Raw genomic sequence first — 23,029 nt, forward strand, 5'->3', positions numbered from 1 at the left:
TTCACGCATGTCCTTTAATTCAGGTCTGCTGGCCGATCGATCCAGCTTGGATGATTAAAGTTCGTGACTAAGCTAGAAGAAAAAAACTTGCAATTCCTGGGGCTGACTTGAGACTGGACATGTAGTACTTGTTGCCTCTCTATCAGAAACAGAACAGTTGAGGAGCTATAGATTGACTTTAGAGTAGTACTGCTTACATGCTCACCATTCAGCATCAGTACATTTGGAAACCAAAGCGGGGGATTTCGCTGACCAATTTTTTCCCCCTCGTTGCATAAATACTGAGTTCCAAGCAAGAAAAAAGAATTACCTGGTGAAGGAAAATAAACAAAGGGAGAAAAAAGAAAATTAAAATCTTTATCTAGCGCATCGATCACCTGTGCAAGGATAAAGATTAAAAAAGCAGTAGGATGGAAAGAAAAAGAGAAATGAACAAAATCGTCCACTCATCCTGGCTGGGCTGTAATAAGTAAGTGGCCCACGGGTGCTGCGAGCTCAGTGGGCTTTAAGTACTGCGTTGTCTTGGGCTATATATATCCGCCCGATTCCACCAACCAACCCACGGAGGAGAAAGCTTTCTTCGTTCGACAGGCCCGTAAAGCCCATGTAAGCATCGGGCCGGGGTAAGATGCTCGCTGGGCCTTGGAGTTTTTGCTTCCTTGTTGCTTGCCGCCGCATCATCGGTGACAGAACAAGAACATGTCGTCTCGAGCTTATCTTTGCCGCCAGTTCTTCTTTACACACGCAATCCGATGCACGAACCGGTCATCTGATCTGATCTGACCTGACCTCCTAATCGGATTGTTGCTATCTCGATCTCGCGTCCAGTCCATCTCTACAGCATCCCCTGCTTCTGCTTGCATTGGAAGCTTGTGTGCCAGGACATATACATTGTCTATGTGTCAGTACGCCAAACAGGAGGTGAATATGAAGCAACTGTTCTCCCTACTGTTTTAGTATCTCTCTGGCCGCCGCCGTGTGTTAGTTGTACATGAGGAAGGTGACCATACCAAAACTGAGATGTGGATCGATGGATCATGCACCATGAGGTATACGCGGGAACTAAAGCGCGGTAGGCCCCCCCTACGGCCTTGCTTGATGCACATCCATAAGCATTTCTTCTGCTTTCCAGGTGTTGCTTCCACGTGCAATGTTATCATTCACTAACTTATCGAGTACCACGCAGGAATGTCACTTTTCTACCTGAATAACGTCAGCAGCTAACCGTGCACAGTTAATCTTAATCCTCCCGATCCTCGTCACTAAACTTTGGGAACCAATAGGTAGCAGCAACTGAATAACTGTATTTGAATAATAAGCTAACTTGCACAATCGGCACAAAATATTATTTATGTGGAAAACTTTCTCAAAATTAAACCAAATGTAAAAAACAATGGTGGCGAACACCTCACTCCCAACCTTTTCTATATGTATCATACATACATACACACACCCTAGTGTGCTGCTATTCGATCATCATCTCTCAAACAACAAAAGATGAAATAAAAAAAAGACTTCTAAGTTGTAACACACGACGAGCTGAGCACATCGGACGTGCCATCGCATGCATGGCCGTGAATCATTCTCTACGTACGTAACCAGGCTCACCAAATACACGGCCCTTTCTTGGAAGGAAGCATGTGCATGGACGTGCACGTACGCTCTCGATGTGTCACGACCCCAGCAGACCCCGAGATACAAGGGACATGTGTCAGTGAGGTCATCACGCATGAGGCAAACGCGGGAGACTAAAGCGCCGCGGGCTCCACACGCGCCTCCGTCCCCGGTCCCACCCGGGTGATTAATGATTAATTATCGAAATCCGGAGCCGCTAAGCCGTCGCCATCCGCGAGGGGCTAATTAAAAATGATTAGCGCCCCCGCTTTTGGCGCGGCGGATTAACCGCGTGGACGCCGACCCCCACCGCACCTGGCTCCTCCCCTCCCGCGCCACGTCACCCCTCCCCCTGCCCTCCCCTCCCGGGCGGCCCGGCCCCGCACCCGCGCGCGCCACGTGGGCCTCCGCCGCGGGCCCGGCCTCTTCGTCTTCCTCTTCCTCCTCCCGCGCGCTCACGCAGCTTTGAATAAGCAAGACCGATCCGGCGTGGCGCCTGTGCTCCTCCGCCCACGGCGCGCCGCTGCCTTTTCTTCCCCTCCGATTGAAGAGGAGCCCCTCATCATCATGGCTATCTTTACTCCTTTTGGGTAATTAATTAATGCGTGGTTAAGCTTATCCGGATAGGCATGCATGCATGCCGGCCGGCCGCCAGGCGCCATGGGTCCCTTTCGAGCTTATCTGGGGCCATCATGCCCTGCCGATCATCTGACGGGAGGATGGATTGAATGGATCGGTCGTCGATCATGGTGGCGCGAAGAAAAGGCAAGCTTCAGGACTTGTGTGGCTGAGAGCACTGGAGGTCATTTCAATTCAATTCGTCGGCAGTTATTATCTCGTGATAATGTACTGTATTACTCTCGTAGTATAATTCGATCCTCCCGTCGATCGCCAAACCATCATTTTGAAAGCTTCCGCGATGCAGCGTGTAATCATTCGGTTGCCCGTCGAGCGATGAGTTCCATGAGAATGACGTCGTCTTCAACCTACCACACCATATATAATGGCAAACCATCCTCGCAGGAAAAAAAAATGGCAAACCCTACATATTCCCATTATTACTCGGTCGCTTTGATTGTCCAGAGCAAATTAGAATCACATCTGTAGATCTTATGGAAATCGTCTATTAACTTCAGGAGATACGTGTGTATTATTTACATCAGAATGACTTATCCCAAAAGGTGATCTCACTGTTTTTTTAAAAATCTAAGGTGTGATTTGGTCCGGTGGAGTTGCAGTAGTACGCATTTTCTCTTGTAACATTTGGTATCAAACGATAAAACAAAAGGACATGCTAATAGCCAGGTGTCTAATAACAAAGTTCGGCTCAATCAACCTTGCGATGCAAATTTAACGGTTAGTTCTCTTGCATGCCTATCACTCTATATGTTGTAACTCTCCTCCCTCGGTAAGTCGGGATGCTGGGGTTTACTTGTATAATGCACTTTCCAGCACCTTTTTCGATTCAGTATAGTATAGGTGGGTTTTCATGCCACTGAATTGCTTCAGAAAAAAAAAATCTAACGGTTCCAATAGCAACATCAATGTCGATTTTCGCGTCTATCCTCTTCATCAACCCGCTCACCAGAGTAATTAGTTGAAATACATCGTCGAGCTAGTGTGGTGAACGCAAGTTTCAGCCCCCTGACACCAATTTCCAATATGAGATTAGTTGTTTCATTTCTGTATTACAAAATCCATGTTATACTTACACTAATTGCTGGTCAAACATTTAAAAGTTTAAATCTTGAATGTAGTTTGATATATTTTTTAAAAAAAGAGAGGAAGTGACAGGAGTTCCAATTTTAGCCAATTGTATTTTCACCTCAGACATAACAAAGTATATACACACACTAACTACCCCTAACAGATATGCTACACACATATGTCAATGCATGAAGACTGCAGAGACTACGCACACTACCCCTAACAGATATGCTACATTGAAGTAGCGTCCAATTCTGAATTCATTACGCCGGCCGGCTCCATCGACGGCCTACACGCCTGATTGAACAGGGCAGGGCACTGTTGATACACTCCTTGCCATGCATACCACGCCACCATACCGCGCACCACACCATGCAGCGACGACAGCGTCCAACATCACCACCCCCAGCCATCCCCCGGTCCATGTGTCGCGCCACCGCTTCCCCCGCCGGTCGCCATCGCCGGTGACCTCAGCTCGCACTGCCCCGCCGGTCGGGTATATATAGACTCGACGGCCACCCGACAGGCTATACTTCCCACCCCAACCACTGATCGCTCTCCAGGTATTCTCACCTGCACCACTTGGATCTTCTTCTCTTCTGCTAGCTGAACGAGCCACCTGGGTTGCATTAGCAACCTGCTCAGTAGTGATAGGTATCCTCGGCTCCTAGCTAGTTTGACTACTTTGGTAGGTGATCGTCGGACCAGGCATGGCGATGGCGACGACGGAGCAACGTCTTGGCCGCGTCCATGATGACGACGAGCGGCAAGACGGTGGTGACCGCGGCGTCGTGGCGAGGGATGCGGCGAGCCGGCGGGTGTCCCGCCTGGCTGTCGAGGGAGGCGCCGACGCCGACGGCAGCAAGGGCGCCGGGCGTGCCCAGGGCGTGTTGAAGGGCAGGCTGCAGGACGACGCGGTGGCGGCGCGGCGCCGGCGCTCGTTCGGCGGCGCGCGGGCGCTGCCGCCGCCGCACGCGTGGCTGGCGATCGAGGACGCGGGTGGCAAGAAGCGGTACGACAGCGACCCGGAGGCGGCGGCGGAGGAGCAGTGGGCGCGGCTGCTCGGCGCGACGGGCGCGAGGCAGCAGCAGCTGCGGCGGAGCAGCTTCACGGTGGTGCGGCGCGAGCGCGCGGCGCGGGAGGCGTGGCTGGACCGCGCGTGGGAGATGAAGCGGAGCTGGCACCAGCGCAACGGCGGCGCCCCCGACGCGGACACCCCCGTGGTGGTGGTGGTGGGGAAGGGCGGCGGGGGCGGCGGCGAAGGCGGCTCGGGCGCCTCCTCGCCGGGCCGGTCCCAGCAGGCGGGCGCGGTGGGCGGCGGCGGCGTGGCCATGGACGTGGAGGAGGTCCGCGCGTGCCGCGACCTCGGGCTGGAGCTCCCCTCCGACTGCACCGTGGAGATCCAGTGCTACGGGCTGACGTCCGGCGGCAGCAGCCCCACCCACACCGCCAGCAGCGGCGCCGACTCCCCCGGCGCCGTCTCCAGCCCCGGTACGATCGATCGATCTCACCATCTATAGAATACTGATAGCAATTCAATTTCCTCCATAGAATAATCCATGAACAATAATCGCTCGTGTTCTAGACGTGCCTTAGACATAGATACGCCTCAGATAATATCTGCAGGCAAAGCATATACTACTAGTAATCAATCCCCCTGGTACCCTGCCATGGCCGGCATGGCAAGCGCGACGACGAGTTCTTTCTCTGTCAGGTCAGCAAGGGCACCAGACGATGGACTTTATTACTGTATTAATCGGAGAGGGAGGCTAATTATGATCACTACTCGAGTTGATCGCTACTCCTCCACCTGCAGCACCTACCTTCCCCTCTTTCGCTCTTTCTTTCGTCTGCGTCGCGGCAAATACACCGGCGACAGCGACGACCACTCCATTTCACCATTGCCAGCACAATCCACTCCATTTCACCATCAGGATCCCTGCTCATCATGAGATTCATCGACGTGATGCTAGATAGCTACTCCCTCCGTCTCAAATTACTATTCGTTTTAACTAGATATAATAAGATATATATTATATCTAAATACATAGCAAAAGCTATGTACAAGTCAAAACGAATAATAATTTGGGACGGAGGAGGGCTGATCATAATTAGTTGCGTAATCCATTCACGCATCCATCTCGCAGAAATTAGTGAAAGAAAATTAAAGCGTGATAGCGTGTGCTTATCTGATCTGTTTTTTTTTTCTTTGCGAAACACAGGAGCTGATCCGATGGACGTGAAGGCTCGGCTCAAGGTGTGGGCGCAGGCGGTGGCGCTGGCATCCACCTCCCATCTCGGCTCCTGATAATGCTCCATGCCATGCACACATGCCAGCCACCGTGGCAGCAACAAAGCAAGTGATCGAAACAAGCTGGCATAAATTTTTTTAGCCGTATCATACATGGGTTCTCTAGCTAATATGTATGCAGATGTGTGTGCACCGCTGTGTTTTTTTTTTGTTTCTTTTCGTCCCAACGTACTTAAATATAAATGCTGTACGCACTCGAGTAATTAAGTACTCTTCCATTTGTAATTTGTAACTTGTGAGCCTTGAGTGTGTGGGAGAGACATATAAGCGTGTGTCTTGTGTGTGTCTGTGTGAAAATCAATGTATACTATCTACATTTCTAACGACAACTTTGATCGTCCCAGGCAACCACTTGGATGCCTTTCTTGTGGGCCAATGGTGTCCATCCATGACCTCTCCTTCCCTGTACAACCCATATATTCCGATTATACAATTTCTCGTCCTCACCCATATATCCATATGGTACCAATTTTGTAGCGTCCCCTTTGGGTTCCCTACTAACTAATTTTCAGCCATCAAAATTTTATATTTGTGGTGCAAAATGGATCTAACTTTCTATTTCCTAAAAAACATACTACCCGTATGCTATTAGGGGTTATGTATAGACACGAAATTTTCTGCTTTGTTCTTGGTACTGTCATGCGGAGTGGTATATTGTCGGGTGCCATGAAATTTTCTAGCTATATACGCTAAATTGCCCAAATTGCAGGTCATTTTAGCATATGTAGATTCGTAGTTTTTACTATAGGGGTGTTTGGGAGACAGGGGCTAAACTTTAGCCCTGTCACATCGGATGTTCGGATGCTAATTAGGATGACTATATATGAGCTAATTACAAAACTAATAGCAGAACTCCTAGGCTAAATCACGAGATGAATCTATTAAGCCTAATTAATCCATCATTAGCGAATGGTTACTGTAGCACCACATTATCAAATCATGAACTAATTAGGCTTAATAGATTCGTCTTACGATTTAGCCTAGGGGTTCTGCTATTAGTTTTGTAATTAACCACTATTTAATACTCCTAATCAGTCTCTAAACATCCGATGTGACAGTGCCAAACACCCATGTGTATCTAGATGTAGTGTATATCAAGATGAATAGTAAAAACTACGAATTTAGAAATACCAAAACAACCTACTATAATTTGTGATGTGGGAGTAGTGTTTACCTAGCAATTTATTTATGAAGTATTTTAGCAAAAATTCTTCACTCAAATCTCAGAAAATATGCATAAATATTTGTCACACACAATTCTTCGAAGAAAAAGATCCAACGCAATTGACCGATTTGGTGCGGTACCCTATAGCATGCTGAGGGCACGAAGCCTACCTGAACCGGGACCGGAAAGGAAAAGAACTACTGGAAGTCCGAAATGCTTGTCTAGGTGTCTAGTACTACATAGGAATATCCCAGGGGCGTCGTTGAAAATTCCATAACCCGGCCGACTCGCGATTCCCAAACCCCCAACCCAAACCCTTCTCCTCCTCGAACCCTATCCAACCCAATCCCCGGCGGCGGCGGCGATGGCGGCCGTGACCAACGCCGACGTGGAGGTGGTCGACTTCGACCTCGACGACGACGACCTCATGGACGAGGACGCCGGGGCGGAGCCCTCGCCGGCCCCCGCCCCCACGTCCCGCCTCCGCTCCACCATCGCGGGCGACGACGCGCCGCGTAAGACCAAGGGCCGTGGCTTCCGCGACGACCCCAACTCCTCGTCCGCCCCCCGCGACTCGCGCTTCGGCGCTGGGGGACGCGGCGATTTCGACTCCCTCGGCTCCGGCGGCGGCCCGGCGCCCATCCGATGTACGTTTCCCCAAACTCCCTTCTTTCTTTTTCTCAAGATTTGGTTCCAAGGATTATTTTTGAGGCAATGTACTTAGGCAAGTAGGGTTGTTTGATCTGAACCTTATCGTAGTAGCTTGTGTAAGTTACTATGTTCGCTGCCTAGATGTATTGATTTGCTGCGTAATAAGCCGATCTGAGGATTCGAATAGAAGGTTTTGTTTTGATGGGTTGTTTACATGGCCGAGTTGCCAATACTTGTTGCAACGTGGAAAAGATCGAATTTTCGGCTAGCAATGTGGATGTGAAAGTGGACCTTTTGGGTGATCTGGAGAATTGTTCCAGGCAAATATCGCCTCTGGCTCCCTGTTTTTTTCCCTCTCATTGGAGTTACCGCTTGAAACATTAGTCTGATTGCTCTAGGGTTTGGCTTGGGACAGTTCTTGTAGTCTGATGACATCATGTCCCGAGATTATTTCCAATTGAAATATTGCTTGCCTTTATGCGCGCGATGTGACATGTGACTGTAATGTTGTATTATGTTCTCCGTTTATCTTTTGCTGTCTATTCGTTATCAGTTCTTTCTGAAACTATTGAGGTGGTTGTTTCTTGAATTGAGCTGAAGACTTTTCGAGGCATCAATGTTGTTCAGTTTGTTAGCTGTCTAGATTGGCTGGGGTTATAAAGTAAAAAAGGCTCTTACTTTTTGTAGCTACAATGAGAGCTACGCTCAATCCTGAACATTTTTATAAACCATTAGTTGACTTTTGGTTCCTATGAAATCACAACTGAGATTACTACCGTTTTCTTTTGTTCTTTCCCCTTGCAGCCTTTCGATTGGTACCTCATACCTTTCTTTTACCATTAAGTACTGTTTAATAGTTCATGATTTGAGCAATCTGGAAACTTTCTAGTTCATCATGTGGATTTGAATTCATGGTACCTGCATGATTACATAATTCCTTTTTCTTTTTTTTGGGTGAAATTTCTACTCTGATGATGATAATAGGTATAGGTGGTTTCACTTTGAGCTCATGTGTATTTTGGTCTTTCGATACAGCAATTGAAGGATGGATTGTGCTGGTCACTGGAGTTCACGAAGAAGCACAAGAAGATGACCTTCACAATGCTTTCCGAGAATTTGGGCAGGTCAGAAACCTGCATTTGAACTTGGATCGTCGTACTGGATTTGTCAAGGTTTGTTTTCTGTTACCTATACTTTTTATGCTTGTTCACTTGCTGCCTGCATCATAATATTCCTCATTTTTGAATTTGATAACTCTTAACATAATTCCTGAAAGCATTCGTTAATAGCAACTAGTGAATAACTTAGGGTGGAAGCACACCTTTTTGTAATTATATCTGATCTTGTAAATTAGTACCTTCACGTGTGGTTTCTGTTGTTTAAAAAAACATGGTCCTTTTCTTTTGCATATTCTCGAGCGTTAGTTTTTTACTTTTAGCCCTTTCTCTGTACAGGGGTATGCTTTGATTGAATATGAGAACTTTGAAGAAGCTCAGGCTGCAATAAAAGAACTGGATGGAACTGAGCTTTATGCCCAAATAATAAGTGTTGATTGGGCATTTAGCAGTGGTCCTGCTAAGCGCAGAAACACTCAAAAGAGGTATTCTCTTCTTGTTTTCCTGTCCAATTTTGGTAGGAAAAAACAGAGGCTCTTTTCTTTTGTGTTTTTCTTTCTTTCATGCTTGCTTTGTTAGTGTTGCTAGACCCTTGTGTTAGGGTGGTACATGTTTGTTTCACAATTGTCAACGTTGGTAGGTTGTTCAGAATATCTGAATAAAGGTACGATCTCTAGATCTCGATTTAAGGATGGTAGGGGGTTTCTGAAAGTGTCAGAGCTAATCACACCAGGTATTTACTTGGCTAGCAGACAAGCCAGTTTCACTAATTTGCGACGTATTGCTATTTTTAGTTAATTACACCACCTTAAGATATTTTGAGGTGTTCAACGTGGAGTCGAAACTGGTATGCAAGTCCCAGAACACATTTGGAAATTAGAAACCTAAACTGACTGGGCTGAAGGTTACTTCCCTTTCATTTCTATATCTTTTCACTCTTTGCTCTTGAGGAAATTGGTACTTGTCATCCAATACAGAAGGTATCATGCCACTGATTTTTGGGAATCTGGTGAGGTAGCTTAACTGCAGCTAGAGGCTCCAGGTCATATGCACTGTAGTTATTGGTTTGTAGATTCTTTTGAGTATGTTTTCCTTGGTCCTTTTTCATTTCTCTTGAAGTGTTTTCTTACCAATGCCCGACACTTCCAGAAGTCATGTTTGCCTGTTAGGTTTGTCTGTTAAGTCTTATGTTTATATTTCCAAGGTAGAGTAATATTGTTTGGCTTGCATCAATACAACTCTTTATGTATGCCTCCTGTTGTTTCTTATTAACATGCAAGGGCTCCCCTGTTACTATGTCCCCTGTCAGCTGATTTGTTGATGCTCGCTACTCAGCCCACGAACTAAATGAAATATTACTGATTTTGTTTGGTACTTTTGTGTTTTTTTCCCAGACCACCACCAAGATATCGTTCAAGGTCCCCCAGGAGGACACACTGATCTGTCCCCAGCATGCCATGAAATTGCTAGGACTAAATGGAGTAGTGCAAGAAGTCTAGGGATTCCAGTTGTTTCCTTGGTGTACCATCTGAGTTTGATGGTTGTTAGGTTGCCTGCTGTTTTCAATGTACGATACTTTGTAACTCTTCGTCTGGTCGATGGAGGTTCGTTTAACACTATGTTTGGCATGCCAGTTTGAGATGATTGTAACCGTGGATCCTTTGCATCTTTGACTAGTGGTGTGTTGGAATTGGATGATCATCTTGCTATGTAGTTCTGTTCGTTATTGCCTCACTCCGTTGATCGGAAAAGGGATGATTTTAATAATAGTGCCAAAATATTTATTTCCGTCAAATTGCTCACTGTGCTGCACCTTGGTGTGTGCCGTCAGATATCCTGCGGTCCAAGGTGCAGTAGTATGCTGGTGACCTACACCAAATGTCAACTAATGGCATTGGAATCTTGAACTAGAAATGAATCCGCGATTCAGTGATGCATACAGAGAAGTTTTACATTTCCCTGCGTGCAGCGCCTTGTTTCCAACCAGGAGAACAGTTAAGCTGGCAGTCCCAAACTTTAGGAAGTGCAACCTATTCAAATTCTAAAACACCGTATAAAACATAACAGAGGGAGTAACGAATCGCACTGGATGGCTACTAACATGTTAGTAAACTCAAATCACCACATTCGAAATGTTTAACGCACCAATGCATTCCCCTTCACTTCTACAAAATGAAGTTTTTTACGAGTTCATCAACCATCCATTGGTTAGCAGCAACTATAAGCAGGATTACCATTTCCTGCAACTACAAACAAACACTCCAGAAACAGTTCACAACAACATTCAACATTCAGCAACAACAGGCACTCGATGGCCCCAGGTGAAGATGCACACCTTCAAAGCCACTTCATTTGCTTGACGCGTTGTCCTTCGTCGACCCATGGCTGGAAGCCAGCACCTCTGCACGACGTTCCTGTCCCACCTGTGTGCGCTCCACGAGGTAGTCAAGTTTGGCTTGAAGCTTGTCCAACTTCTCCAGAAACTCGTCTGGACCATCATCAGCCTCAGCTACTGTCAGGGGCCACTCCTGCTCTTGCTTGATTGAGATTCCAATACCTGGTTCTTGCTTGACAGTAACTCCGGTGCCTGCAGGTTGGCTGCTGGTTGCAGCAGATTGAGTGCCATGGCCGGGGCCTGGTGGTTTGGATGTTGAACTGAGCTTCAGGTTCTCTGCGGATGGGATAATTCCATCCTCTTGAGCTTTTGGGCTGGAAGCACTGTTTTTGGCCGATGGAGGTGCCAGGACGACAGGACCTCCCTGAGACAGATTCAAAGCTCTGCATCCTGATTGCTGCACACCCCCACCATTATCACCATATTCATCATCTGACGATGACTCTTCATCTGAGGTGCTCTTCTCTGATTCTGCAAACATTCAGAGACATCAGTGAACATGGTACCTCTGATAGAACAACATAGTAATACCCAAAATTTGCAGGAAGTGGCATCGTTGTCAAGTTCTATATTTTGTTTTTCACATATTATCATACAAGCACCGTAAGAAGGAAAAAACGATTATAAACTGAATAAATTAATTACCCCAGGTTTCATAACGAGAAGCTCAAGGAGTTACATGAATCACGATCTCATAAATGGTTGATTTCTATTTTGAAATTGAGACTCAGGACAGCCTCTTAAAGAGGTTCGATTTCAAGTTTGAACACCCAAGTTCGATTCCTTCTGAGGAATTTATTCTTCAGATTGCTCAAAATACACATATGGAAAAGATGAAATGCAACATGGTTTGTATTAATCATCTCAATGTGTCCTTATAGTGTACAGAGGCTCATTGTAAGCAACAGAAACTCCTACAATAGTTCTTATAGTGTACAGAGGCTCATAATGCTCTATCAAATCCTATGGGTAATTCACCAAAACCATAATGGCTTTATTAAATCTATGCTCAACCATCACAGTAACATATACACTAGAGAATAGTAGTACCAGATTTAGAATGTTGAAGTAGACGAGCAGCATGCCAGTGTTTTCTTTTTGCCTGGTAACATTAAAATAAACATACTATTAGATGGATACAGTAAATACTTCCCATAAAAGTGATCATAAATCACCTCTACTCATATTCTAGCATTTAGATACATCAAAGCTTAACAAAAGAATTTGTAATCCATTTGTTACCTGTGAAAGAGGTACAGTCCAACCTTTTGTTAGGGACCACTCAAGAGTAGGCCTCAGATCATTACAATTAGCACGATAACGTATGCCTTCACCTATGGGAGGCGGTGGCAGCTTTACCTGTAGACAGAGGTTCAATATGATTTGGATATATTATATAAGTAGCTGGTCATAAATCTTGGCTACGAAACCATAAAAAGCATGAAAACATGATGATCAAACAATAAATATGTTACTCGTTACTACAAAGAAACCCAAAATGGATCCCCAAAATACAATGCAGCAACCTAACTATTCTAGCCAATGTGTTCATATTGTCCACCTTTGCAAAAGTACTACAAATGGTGATTTTGTTCGCAAACTTGAAAATTCAAATGTGCATATGAATAAAGAACAAACATCACGTGTTAAATTTTTCGAACATTCATTCTTGAATGCCGCATTATGTGGTAAAAGTTTAACAAGACCTGAACTATTTCATATGAAATTCCTAATCCATACAGCCTCCAAAGATGTGTTTTACGACCTTGATATATACATTCACCTCCTAAACGACCCAATGTTATCAATTAAAACTACCCACTCTGTCCAAGGAACACAGAGATCACATCTTGCTACACAGTAAACAAAGCAGGGACACTTTAGACATGCATATATGGTTTTCTTATCTTGACATCCTATGATATCAAGCAAGGAAAGAAAAAACTTTTTTGCAGTTCTAAAACATTGAATGGAAAGGGAAGTAATAGCAGAATTAACTAGTTGGACACGCATAGGCTAAATCATATTTATTACACGTACCACAGTACATGTACATGGGAATAACACGCAAATTCATGAGGGCAACATGTAATTTCTAGTAACATGGTAGCTCATAAATGCTTACCTCGACCATATTTTTGCCGAGTAACTTCGTAATTGTCCCAGACCAATAACAACCTGCAGTGAACCAATCAACCAGATCACCTACTTTCCAGGCTTCATCAACAATTGCTGTGACATCACTATTTGGGAACTGCTCAGGAACTTCATGTCCATAATACCATTGAGGAAAACAAGGCCTTATCATGAGTTGAGTACTCTCTCTTGAATTTTGATTGGAGCTTGTTGGGTTCTCTTCAAAGACCTTAACCCACTCCTTCTCTGCAAGGAAACAGCAAGGTTGAGGGGAACATAAGGTGCTTATAACTAATGACTAATGTTATTCATAAGCTCTTTACAACAGAAGGGGACTATATAAGTTCTTTTCAACAATAGATGCCAAAATGTACAAGTGCTTGTGGCCTTTGTGTTCATCTAAAGCCTTCTTCTAATTATTAGGTAGGTTGTACAAGAAAGAAAGCTACATATAGATCAGTAGTATGAAAGATTAGCAATTTTAACATCACTCTTGAAAAGACAAAACGGTTGCTTAAGACAAGAGAGTTAAGATAAAGCATTGCTTACCTTGTTCTGTACTATAGTCAATATACTCCAAGTAATACTCCAGGTATCCAGCAGAACTGTTGAGACGCATATCATGTACCTGAAAATCAGCTGCATTTAGTTAATCCACACGCACCACTTTTGTCCATCCAACATGAATAAAGGTTCATCTATGATTCATGAGCCAGATGCATAGTGAAACAATGAAGAAAATAATGTTCCTGTTCTAACACAGGAAAAGGAAGTTGATTTTCCTCTTTCATTTAACTTCATTTTCTAATATGACTCTTTCCTCGCAGCAATAGGTACTTTACCTCCAATTTAATATGGAAACCAGACTACTAATTTTTTTCTATTTTTTATAATTATTTAGATACTTATTAATTATATCTGGCATGGTCTATTCGATTTCATCTAGAACTTTATGATCATTAAATCAGTAGTGTAGGTTCTTTTCTTTTTCCCAATAGACATAGTAATTTTAGATTGATTTCTAGATCTTTTAAGGAGAACTGTAACCCACTACTGTCGCATGTTCGCATACCCCTGAGTGTGATCGGCGCGAGAGATGACCAGCTAGTTGCTTCTATTAGGATATGTGTGTGCAGGGTGCATTATTGTTTGGAGCAGGGAGTGCTCTCTTTCTCTCCCTGTGAACATATATCACAAGAAAGAGGCTCGCCCAGGGGTAGGCGGCATCGCAACACAGCACTGCCGACCACGGGTGGTGGGAGGAGACCGGGCCTGGGCGTAGTAGCGGCAGAGTTAGGGAAGGGCAGTGAGGGAGTGGTGGTGGGTGGATGGAAGGCAGATCGGTAAGGAGTGGTGGTAGGGACTAGGGAGAAGGTCGCACGACAGGTTGGCGGGCTCTAGCGATGGCGAGAGGAGGTGGGCTGATGGTTCATCGTGAGGAAGAAGACAATTACGGGTCACATGCTTCATGCAACCATTGCACATTAACTATGTCCTCCTTTTAACACTCTAAATACTAAGGTAATAGATTGCATTGCCCTACTTTTGTACAGGGAACATGAATAAAACATAGGCGTTCATTTGTGATTCATGAGATGCACGGTGAGACAATGAAAATCATGTTATACTATCTCGTGGTAATATGAAATTCGGAGGAGAGATAACTTGAAAACCAACAGTTTAAACATACTAAAAATAAATCCAAACAAGATACGACATCTGAATAAATCTAAAAAAGGCAAGGTAAAAAGGCCTGACCTTGCAGCGAAACCATGCACTCCTGTAACCGATCAGGAAAGACTTGAGCTCTGCGAGATCCCCAATCTTGAACGGAAGTAACAGATCCATCGCCAGCTATCAATCTAGGGGCATGAACAGCAGATGTAGTAAACAGCTTGAGAAATGCACAGTACCAGAAATTCAAGTAGTACAACAGTAGCCACATGGATCCAGTTTCAAGGGCTTGTTTGGTCGGGAACCTGGATAAGTTGCCTGGGTGAAAACGTTGCCTAGGGATGGCCTGAGAACTCGTTCGATATTTTCCAGAGGCTACAAACGCTATATAGCCGGCTATATCCTCAGATAGCTGCATTTAGCGGTTTAGCAAAAAATACATGTCAAAATTAAGATGTCAGTGGATTATGCACATCTAAGCACAGAACCAGGAACATTTGAGCACAAAGAATCATGTTAAGGGCTTCAGCACAAAGTTCAGTTGAGTAGAAAGGAGGAAATGTTCTATCTTTCTAACAAATCAATTGCCTAATCTGATTGCCCGACATTTGAAAGCAGCAAAGGACGCCGTAGAACAGAGGAGAGAGGACATAGGAGAAGAAAAGTTGCTTGCTTGTTGCTCCGGCTTCTGGGACATGGATCAAAACTACCGGACTTCGTCTTTCTCAGAAAGTCAACCGCCAGGTCGCTGCTGGTAGTCTCCGCCGCCGCCGCCGCCAGCCGCAGCCGCAGCCGCAGCCGCAGCCGCCGCTGCCAGCATAGGTCGCCGCCGGCGCCGCTCTTTAATCAGGAGGAGAGGTCGAGAGGAGGTAGGGTTGCGGCCTTTTTACTGTCGTTTTGGGCTGCCGCGTGGTGATTACGGGCCGGCACGAGCTGATTTCGGCCCAAACTTTGCTGCAGCGGATTTAGCCGGCTGCACGAGCTGATTTCAATGCTGTTTGGTTGATCAAATTTGCCTTGGAAATAACGTGAAGAAGAAAATGCACTTTCAAAGCTAGAAAACGCAAAACAGCAAGATACGCCTTCGTCAGACGTATACGTCTCCTCTACCTTTCCCGTGACCGTTCAAATCCCCGACCTTCTTGCCGTTCTGACAAGAGATGGGGCCTGACCACCGAGCATCCTGGTCAGGTCTCTCGTAGTGGTTCATGGATCCTCTCAGAGATACCTGACGGACGCCGAGCAGAAGGATATTGGGTTGCATCGGTGGCCACAAGTGCACGCCTGCAAGCGAGGACAGTAGCCATGGTAGCGCTGGGGTAGCAGCTAGAGCGCGCATCGTTTAATCCAACAAAACACCATTAGCAGGGGAGGGAGAGATTTAGACTACCTGACGACCGACCCTAAACCCTAAACAAAGCACCATTAGCCAACGAAACACCACCTAGCGATCCAACCAAACGAGCTGCCTGGGCCTGGACGAGCTGCCTGGCACGGGCAGCAGATCCCCGGCATTTCTCCACCCTGCAGGCGATTTACTCTCCAGGGCTCCATCCAACCAAACGAGGGATCCCCCGTTCTATCCAAATCGATTTGGGACGCGCGAGGAAACAAACCAATCGAGTGAAGGCAATAATCGAGAAACGCAAAAGCCCTGCGACGATTGGGGGCGGGGGGCGTACCGGGAGAGAGGGCAAGCAATCGATCAGCGTTGATGCGGCAGATCGCCGGCGGCTGCCCGGGCGACGGTGGCCGCCTCGTCTCGTCCCTCTCCGATGGCGCGGCACTACTGTGCATGCGGGGGGAGGAATTCAGATGTTGGAGCCGAGGGAGTAGGTATCTAGGAGAAAATTATTTTTTAACCCTAAACCTGTGTGGGCCAGGCCTACTAATGAGGAGAAGAATCGGCGCGGGCCAAGTTTTTGTCTCTTAGACCGGCCGGCCTGGTTCGGGACCAGAAATCGAACTGGGCCAAGTGAACAATAATACTCGTAAAACCATTGAAAGCAGCGTCAATGTTTCCAAGAAAAAAAAATGCCCTTTAGGAATTATTTTATTTTATCTAACGCTCCCTCTTTTCCAAATATACGGCATTTCAAAGTTACAGCAACAATACTTAAATTGCACAGTCGATTTCAATGTTGAAAAATGACTAAATTGGATTCATGAAGTAACATGCACGCAGAGGATGGTAAATTATACGGGAGGAAACTGCACGATCGATTATGGAGATGCCACGGAGGTCCCATGCACGCATATATTTTATTCGGACACATTCCTTCCCTTTTTACACGTGCTGTGCTCAAGCACTGCGCACCGAACGACACAGCTACAGCTGCTTCTGCACGTACTGACCCTACTTGGTACACGCGCACACAAACGCGTCACTTCTTCCATTTTCGACCTGGACACGACATACATACACAGCCATAAAAGCACTCCCATGGCGACACGCTGACACCAGCCCAAGCGACGACATCCCGTCGGCGGCGACCCTCGAGTTCCGGCTGCTTCATCCTCTCTAGCCATTGACGATGACGCCTCCTGCAAATCCATGCTCGTCGTCATGTAGTTAGTATACAGTCTCAGTGTGAAATTGTACGTACAGTATCAACATACTCCGCCGTACGTACCGTTGACGTGGAGGAACTGGCCCGACATGTACGACGAGTCCTGCTCGCTGGCGAGGAAGACGAAGCTTGGCGCGACCTCGGCTGGCTGGCCGGCTCGCTTCATGGGGACCTCCGACCCGAACTGCTCGACCTTCTCCTTCCCGAACGACGCCGGGATGAGCGGCGTCCAGATGGGCCCCGGCGCGACGCCGTTGACGCGGATGCCCTTGTCGGCCAGCTGCAGCGCCAGCGCGCGGGTGAAGGCCACGATGGCGCCCTTGGTGGCCGTGTAGTCGGTCAGCGTCTTGTTCCCCTTGTACGCGTTCACCGACGACGTGTTGATGACGCTGCTCCCTTCCCGCATGTGCGGCAGCGCGTGCTTGGTCACCAGGAAGTAGGAGTAGATGTTGGTGCGGAACACGCGGTCCAGGTTCGCCTCGGTGATGTCGGACAGCGACGGCCGCTCGTACTGCTCCGCGGCGTTGTTCACCAGCACGTCGATGCGGCCGCCGTAGGCGCCGGCGACCTCCTCCACCACGCGGCGGCAGTTCTCCTCGTAGCCCAGGTCGGCGGGCACCGCCATCGGGTCGCGGGCGGCGCCGGTGCGGGACTTGATGCCGCGCAGCGCGTGGAGGGTCTCCTCGGCGTCCTTCTCCTCGTGGCCCTTGACGTAGGTGAAGGCCACCGTCGCGCCCTCCAGCGCGAAGCACAGGCACACGGCGCGCCCGATGCCGGAGTCGCCGCCGGTCACCAGCGCCACCTTGTCCTTGAGCTTGCCCGCTGCCTTGTAGCTCTTGATGATGGCCTCCGGGCGGGGGTCCATGGCGTGCTCCTTACCGGGCTGGGACCCCTGCTGCTGCGGCGGGAACTGCTGCTGGGACGCCATGGCGCGAGCCGACGACCTCGAACTCGCCCTCGCTCTACCACCACCGGAAGGCCGCGCGGCGGCGAAGGAAGCGACCGACCTTCTTGTGGCGAGGTCGCGTGGTCGGGGGCTGCGCAGATTCGGGAGGAGAAGTGGGTGTCGGGCTGCCGATCTTGGGAGCTGCTGAAGGAGGAGCAGTGCGCGCATGGCACGGTGAGGGAGACGCGTGGTGGCGGGGAGGCATATAAACAAGGGGGCGAGGCCGGCGGGCGCTGGCGCGTGGCCGGGGAGGCCGGCGGACGTGGCGGGAGGCTCGCATCTGCCGCGCCCACGCGTCGAGTCTGGAGCTCGGAGAAGCGGCACGACCGTACGCACGCGTACGAGTGCTCCGCCGCCTAGCGTACTGGATCTCTCTAGCAGTGTCGCCATCTCACTCCGCTTAAAGCTAGCTTCCATCGATGTTCGACGATATAGAATTCCACGAGAAAAAACAACGGCAGCGACCGGTCACCACTGTTTGGAAGTTGGGTAGTACGCCGCCGGCCCAAGCCCAATGAAGCAATCGACGGGCCATTGTGAGCCATTTTCATCCAAAAAGGTTTGAGAGGTGTATATATAGGGCCTGTTTGGCAGAGCTCCACGCAGCTCCAGATCCAAAAAAACAGTAGCTCCACTACAGAGTAGCTCCAGCGTGGATCTATGTTCTCACCGTGGAGCTGAGCAAAAGTGTTTGGCTGAGACAACAGCTCCAAATCTAGAAACAGAGTTTTTGGTTGGATTGTCCACTAATACCCTTGGTATTTTCCATTTTTTCTTCTCATTTTTTTCTGAAAAAAGAAAAATGGCCGGAGGAAGACATACTGGTCATTTTCCAGTCATTTTGACATGTTTTTTTATGTCCGAAGAAAAATGGCCGGAGAAAAATGGCCGGAGGAAGACGTATTGACATGTTTTTTTATATACGCATGCATCCAGTCATTTTCCCAAGAAGTTGATTAATTGTTCATACATAAATCAATTGTTCATACATAAATAATTGTCCATAGAAAATAAATTTGATAATTCACTACTTCATTTCATTCTACCTCCAAGCAAGAGCAAGATTGGTGGCCAGCTCATCGCGAAAAATATCCATTGTAGTGACACTGCCTTCTGAAGTAGATCCATCCGATGGAACTACAAATGGATTGTACCGTTGCGGTATTGTAGGGACAAAATTAGGATCACGATCAAACCGAGCAAAGTCTGAATCCTCACTATTATGCTCACGAATGAAATTGTGAAGGACCATACAAGCAATAACTACCATTTTTTGTTTCCACATCGGGTAGTTCGGCATTTTGTATAAAATTTGCCACTTCATTTTCAATACGCCAAAAGATCGCTCAATCACATTTCGAATAGAAGAATGGATGCGATTGAATTTTTCCTTTGGGGTTTTTGGTTCCATACCTCTATGCCACTCAGGCATATGATACCTCTCACCCTTATATGGAGCTAGATAACCTGGACGATTGGGATAACCCGCATCGACAACGTAGTATTTACCTACAAATGATGACAAAAAATAAATTTATTTGTAGTCACGTATAATGGTAAAATAACTATTCCAATAAATTTTACCTTGCGGTGGATGTGGAAAGAATTTCTCGTCCACACTCAATGCATTGTATAACACACTTGTGTCATGCATAGCTCCTGGTTGGCCCGTTGACACATATGTGAACCGCATGTCGAAATCACAGACTGCTAAAATATTTTGGGTGGCTATCCCTGTCTTCCCGATATACCTCACTTGATCATCCGGTGGAAGGGAAACACGAATATGGGTACCATCAAGTGCTCCAATGCAATCTTTGAAATGTGGATATGCTCGCCTATCATCCCTTATTCTCCTATGAACATTATGAAAATTTGGATCTTTTGGCCTAATGAAATCCTTTGCCATGGCCATCAAACAGTTTAGAACATTCTCAAATTTTCGACTAATAGTTTCACCAGAGTGCTTGAATCGATTTTGACATTTTCTATTAGACTCATTTCCCGCACAGATAAATAAGAAAATTCCTAAGCTCTCTTCGGTAGACATGTGCAACGATGGTGTTAGCCCATACCTCTGTACCAATAAGCCATGAAGATCAAAGAAGATTTCTGTGCTCATACGCAACTGGCTATGGCATTCGCCTGGAGTGTGCAAAGTCTCCAAAATAAAACACATTCCACTGGTGGTAGATGTCCTTGTAGGGTTTTTAGTAAGGAACATATCAACATATATTTGAGCAAGCATAGCACCTCCTAGGATAGTTTTGAAAAATTCCTCATTCTCATCACTAGAATCATCACTAGACAACTGCAAGAATAAAAATAACATGTCCAAATAACAACATAAGATGGATGAATTAAAAATGACAACAAATTAAGCATCACAAATTTGTCCATATGACATAGATGAATAAAAATGACATGTCTAAAAAAAAGATGGCAAATCACTCGGCCATCACTTTGCAAACATCATATCGTACTTCCTCTTAAGCCAACTAAACCTAGCCTCATTGGTGGGAATAGTCATGAACATTTCCCTTTGCTCTTTCTTGACAAAAAGCTCAGTTGCCACAAAATGCTCATCACTGCCACACGCAGCCCCACATGCGGCAACATGGTCCATTACTTGTTCAATAGTGATCCCAGCTTGCCTGCTTGCCACAAAAGAGGAAGCATTATCTGATATCTTGGAGATGTGTTCTTGTATAACTAATGCTGTGCTTGCCTTAGATTTCTTGTTAGGTTTATCAAGGATCACATGTACTTTTTTCTTAGCATTGGCAACGGAAGGAGAAACCTCCTGGACCTCATCGCCATTGTCTAAATCATTGTTACCACCCATCTCTAACCCATCCTCGGCATCAATGAAGTTGGAACTCATAAGATTGGGTGCTTCTTGGCTTGGGGGTATGATGGGGTTGGAACTCATAGGATTCCAATGATCTTGCTCTTCATTAATGATATTTCCAAACATCACCTTCAACTCATCTTCATTTTGGAGAGGCCTATTCTTAAATTTCCCCACGCCACGAATGTCCTAAAAGTGTTTGACAAAGGTATTAAATTGAAATTATACAAGACTAATATAATCTATATATGAACAAAATACCATGCGAGAAGTGCTCACTTTTTTTGTTTTTTTCCACCACTCGGCGTCCATATTGATAGTTCCCTTCTCCCAGTTCCAACCAGTACCAGTTTGCTTTCTCATTAATTTTTTCCATGCAGACAAATCACCCCTCAACTTATCCCACTTGTTCTTAAGTTGACTTTTTTTCAACATGATACCGGTACTCTGAAAAAACCTTTCTTTCACCTCGGAATATCCCACATTGTTCAAATGAGTGTTTGGTCGATTTCCTTTTCTAACTTGTTCAGCAAACAACTTGCAAACAATGGTGGTATAGCCATCATTCCAATCCATATGATCACCCTATTAATGATTTCCCCAAAATATTGTTCAAATTCCAACTCTATTATACAACAGCTCTGCTACAATGGAAGAAAAATATACCTCATCATCCCTTGCCCTTTTGTTAGCTGATGTAGCACGCCTCCTAGCTTGCGCAACCGGTGTAGAAGATGCCTGCGATGCCATCAGGAACTCATCGCCGATCACTGCGTCCTACATGCCATTTGCCAATAATCCAATTAGTATATATTTCCAATAATCCAATAATCCCAATTGGCTCCTGGTGCAAAAATAGCAAAATAGCACGCCAAGCATATGGAGCTCCAAGAGAATATTACAAGGCTATTCTATAAGGCAGTATGATGAACCTCGTGTAAACAGATCATTTATAAGCACATAAATATAACAATAGTTGAAGCAAAATTAATGGATTCAATTAAATAGGAAGTTGTCGGTTTCGTTGTTGTTTTGCATACAGACTGAAACATTTCAGCCCGGGCCCTAGGCTAATTTGTAGTGTGTGTGCTTTTTGTTACGCAATGTGTGGCAATTGGCCGGTCTATTTGTCATACCTTCCTCTCAGGTCCACATTATCATTTTTGGCAGAGTACATTGTTGATCTGAACAGGACACGCGACAGGAAGCTATCATAACCATCCAGAAACAGATTGAGACGTTCTGCACATTCTGCTATACCTACCGGACAGCCAAACAAAAACGATGGCCCAACAGAAAGCATATTGACAGTAGGCCGAAGCTGAAAAATAGACAGTCAAACAGCCCATCACGACAGCCCAACAGAATAATACAAGGCCTACTAGATTGCCCCATAATCAGAAAATCTTCTAATTTTTCTAACTAATGCACCTCTGTCTATATTTTATGATTTTCCTCTTTTTATGTATTTTTTTAACAAACGCTTCCATACTCACATGCACACTAACCTGCTATAAAATGCACGCATGCACACATTACCCCTTACCCCAGATAGAACCTCTTGGAGAGCTGACCAGGAAATGTTGAGATGTATAATAGAGCTGTAACTTTTAGAAATGCTGAATTACTAGGACAATCTTTTGTGGATGTGTTTTGGTTGAACTTCATATCCTTGATCTAAGAGCGTCGCTTTGTTTTTATTTATAGGAAGAGTTGCTCCAGCTAATTCGAGTTGTCGGTAGCAGTTTCCATGTAAAGACATAACCTAAATTACTTGGTCAGGTGCGTGTCGAGGAGTGGTACTAATCAACCTGAAGCCCTTTCTATTGAGCACCAGGTGTCAAGTGAGCAAACTGCTACTACAACCAAGGCAAAAGGGAAGAAATCATCTGCT

The 23,029-nt window shown here is 46.1% G+C and overlaps 4 protein-coding genes across 4 annotated transcripts; 2 read left to right on the top strand and 2 right to left on the bottom strand.

Moving 5' to 3' along the window:
- The first annotated feature begins 3,691 nt into the window (after positions 1–3,691).
- On the top strand, positions 3,692–5,980 carry LOC101774563. The gene is made up of 2 exons (XM_004960379.4): positions 3,692–4,812; positions 5,544–5,980. Exons 1-2 carry the CDS (start codon positions 4,032–4,034, stop codon positions 5,627–5,629), a joined length of 867 nt encoding a protein of 288 aa, XP_004960436.1. The 5' UTR covers positions 3,692–4,031; the 3' UTR covers positions 5,630–5,980.
- A 1,080-nt stretch (positions 5,981–7,060) lies between these two features.
- LOC101774955 (RNA-binding protein Y14A) lies at positions 7,061–10,351 on the top strand. Its single transcript, XM_004960380.2, has 4 exons — positions 7,061–7,444; positions 8,484–8,620; positions 8,903–9,048; positions 9,958–10,351. The coding sequence occupies exons 1-4, from the start codon at positions 7,162–7,164 to the stop codon at positions 10,001–10,003; spliced, it is 612 nt and encodes a 203-aa protein (XP_004960437.1). The 5' UTR covers positions 7,061–7,161; the 3' UTR covers positions 10,004–10,351.
- Positions 10,352–10,693: 342 nt separating this feature from the next.
- LOC101775360 lies at positions 10,694–15,613 on the bottom strand. The gene is made up of 8 exons (XM_022825609.1): positions 15,442–15,613; positions 15,074–15,180; positions 14,853–14,956; positions 13,644–13,722; positions 13,084–13,340; positions 12,201–12,317; positions 12,009–12,060; positions 10,694–11,429 (listed from the first exon to the last, which is right to left on the bottom strand). The coding sequence occupies exons 3-8, from the start codon at positions 14,940–14,942 to the stop codon at positions 10,912–10,914; spliced, it is 1,113 nt and encodes a 370-aa protein (XP_022681344.1). The 5' UTR covers positions 14,943–14,956; positions 15,074–15,180; positions 15,442–15,613; the 3' UTR covers positions 10,694–10,911.
- Positions 15,614–16,991: 1,378 nt separating this feature from the next.
- LOC101776037 (glucose and ribitol dehydrogenase homolog) lies at positions 16,992–18,695 on the bottom strand. The gene is made up of 2 exons (XM_004960383.2): positions 17,402–18,695; positions 16,992–17,312 (listed from the first exon to the last, which is right to left on the bottom strand). The coding sequence occupies exons 1-2, from the start codon at positions 18,672–18,674 to the stop codon at positions 17,290–17,292; spliced, it is 1,296 nt and encodes a 431-aa protein (XP_004960440.2). The 5' UTR covers positions 18,675–18,695; the 3' UTR covers positions 16,992–17,289.
- Positions 18,696–23,029: the final 4,334 nt, after the last annotated feature.

This window comes from Setaria italica, chromosome III (genome assembly GCF_000263155.2).
Source record: "Setaria italica strain Yugu1 chromosome III, Setaria_italica_v2.0, whole genome shotgun sequence".
In the NCBI taxonomy this organism is placed as follows: Eukaryota; Viridiplantae; Streptophyta; class Magnoliopsida; order Poales; family Poaceae; genus Setaria; species Setaria italica.